At 52.4% G+C, this 2,500-nt stretch overlaps 1 protein-coding gene across 3 annotated transcripts in view; it reads left to right on the top strand.

The window, feature by feature from the left end:
• The window catches only part of LOC143291068 (uncharacterized), a 20,688-nt gene extending 19,424 nt beyond the window's left edge, over positions 1–1,264 (top strand). For all 3 annotated transcript variants that reach the window (XM_076600661.1, XM_076600660.1, XM_076600659.1), the window contains one exon: positions 52–1,264. In XM_076600661.1, the coding sequence (XP_076456776.1) occupies positions 52–1,172 (1,121 nt within the window). In that variant the 3' untranslated portion in view covers positions 1,173–1,264. The remainder of the gene's footprint in view (positions 1–51) is intronic.
• The last annotated feature ends 1,236 nt before the right edge of the window (positions 1,265–2,500 follow it).

Genomic DNA, 2,500 nt, shown 5'->3' with positions numbered 1-2,500 from the left:
TGAAGGACTGATTCCTGGAAGACATGCTGTTCGTTGTGTGTTCACCACCAGCCCAGTCCAGGACCGACCTGTCCCGGGAGAAGACCGACCCTCCCCCACAACCCATCCTGGTCAGCATCCGGAACCAGGACGGTGAGGTGGTGCACAAGACCCCCCTGGAAAAGCTCCCCCCGGGCGCCCTGCCTACCGAGGCCTTTGTGGACCAGCGGGGCAAGCCCACCCGGAAGAAGCGGGAGAAGAAACGCCGACCGCGCAGCCGCAACGACAGCGCGTCGCCGACGTTTTCCGGTTCCATCACCATCTCCAGAGAGACCACTCTGAGCGGCCTGGACTCTCCGGACTACTTCCTGTCCCAGCTGCGCTCCGCCAGCTGGTGTGAGTGCCCGGACCACGTGCAGAGCAGCTCGCGCTGCGGGGAGTGCCGGCGGGTGAGGGACCACGAGAAGTGGTGCGTGTCCCGCAACACCATCTGCCAGACCTGCGGCAAGGCCTTCAAGCGGAAGTACTCCCAGCTGGAGCGGAAGTCCTCCTTCAGCACCATCCCGGCGTCGTCAGGGCCAATGACGGTCACCAACCTCCCCACCCCCGGAAGCCCCTCGAAGAGCCGGCACCAGAACTGCTCCCCGACCAAAGCCGCCGACACCACGTCAGCTCAGCGACCTGGCTTGACAAGGGAGGCAAGCAACAACCGCGTCCGTTTCAACCAGGACGGCGAGGTAGTCTACCCTCAGTGGGACGTCTTGCCAGACTCCGGCGTGGAGGACGACAAAGAGGAGACAACCGGAGGGTCACAGCCGCTGGACCAGCCGGCAGGGAAATGGGAGGTCCGGAAGACTGCTCTCCCTTCCATTGACGCCAATGTCCACCAGAGGGCGTATCAGCTGGCCCTGGCCGACGCCAAGATGAAAGCGATGGTGCAGAAGAAGAAATCCAAGAGCCTGCAGCATCCCAAGGGACTGTACTTCTCCTACTTCCCGCTGCTGAAGAGGAAGCAGCCAGCTCCAGACTTGGCGGCCAGCCCCACCCCTCCACCTCACGCTATCGGCCTGCGGGCTGACGTCAGGGAGGGGAAGCAACTCAAGGTGAAGAAGGGACTGAAACACATCCTGGGGGACATCAAACTGGACGATTATTACCCTGGGGGCAAAAGTTACCCCAACCACGTGTCTTAGGACGATTATTACCCTGGAGGCAAAGGTTATCCAACCACGTGTCTTTGGACAATTATTACCCTGGGGGCAAACGTTGCCGTAATTTCCGTGTCTTAGGACAGTTATTACCCTCGGGGCAAAGGTTATCCCAACCACGTGTCTTAGGACGAGTATTACACTGGGGGCAAAGGTTATCCCAACCACGTGTCTTGGGACAATTATTACCCTGGGGGCAAAAGTTGCCGTAATTTCCGTGTCTTAGGACGATTATCACCCTGGAGGCAAAGGTTATCCAGCCACGTGCCTTTGGACAATTATTACCCTGGGGGCAAAAGTTATCCCAACCACGTGTCTTAGGACGATTATTACCCTGGGGGCAAAGGTTATCCCAACCACGTGTCTTAGGACGATTATTACCCTGGGGGCAAAGGTTATCCCAACCACGTGTCTTAGGACGATTATTACCCCGGGGGCAAAAGTTACCGTAATTTCCGTGTCTTAGCGCGTATGGTGCACACCAGGACTGATGCTCAATAGCTCAGTTTGTTTGCTTCTGTGTGTCTTCGTTTCTTTCTTCCTTTCTTTCTTCCTTCCTTTCTTTCTTTCTTTCTTTTGAGTATGATGACTAAGCAAAGTGTGAACGTTCTGAAGTTAGGTGGCTGATTCAGTGGCTTGATTCTTTCTTTGAGTGCTTCCACATTGGCTCTCCAGTCACATCAACTACCCCTTATTTATTTGTGAACCGGTGTTGGGATAGAAGAAGGGCATAATTTATTGTCATATTAATGATCAAATTATCAGCAAAGGAAAAGATCATTGGTCAAGGCAGCACGAAAATGACAAGAGTGGGGAAGACTTGTAAAACGAATGAAGAGAGGATGAAAGTACGATGGTACGATGGAAACCTTTGGGGGCGTGTATTGTGTGTGTGTGTGTGTGTGTGTGTGTGTGTGTGTGTGTGTGTGTGTGTGTGTGGAGGGGGTTGGAGGGAGGAGGGTTTTTTTGTTTGTTGTTGTTGTTGTTGATGTTGTTGTTGATGTTGCAGTTGTTGGGGGTTTTTTTGTTTGTTTGTTTGCGTGTTGATGGGATTTAGTTAAGTTGGGATAACTTTTTTTTTCTTGTACGCTTATAGTTATAGTTCATCAAGTTTTTGTGCCTTATACATATTATTATTAGTAGTAGTTCTTTTTTATGTATTTATCTTTTTTTTTTTCTTCTTTTTTTTCTCAAGGCCTGACTAAAGCGCGTTGGGTTATACTGCTGGTCAGGCATCTGTTTGGCAGATGTGGCGTAGCGTATATGGATTTGTCCGAACGCAGTGACGCCTCCTTGAGCTACTGAAACTGGGA

Source organism: Babylonia areolata, chromosome 16, assembly GCF_041734735.1.
Source record: "Babylonia areolata isolate BAREFJ2019XMU chromosome 16, ASM4173473v1, whole genome shotgun sequence".
Lineage (NCBI taxonomy): Eukaryota > Metazoa > Mollusca > Gastropoda > Neogastropoda > Buccinidae > Babylonia > Babylonia areolata.
The sequence above is the reverse complement of the archived record's forward strand: the minus strand, read 5'-3'. Positions and strand labels throughout refer to the sequence as shown.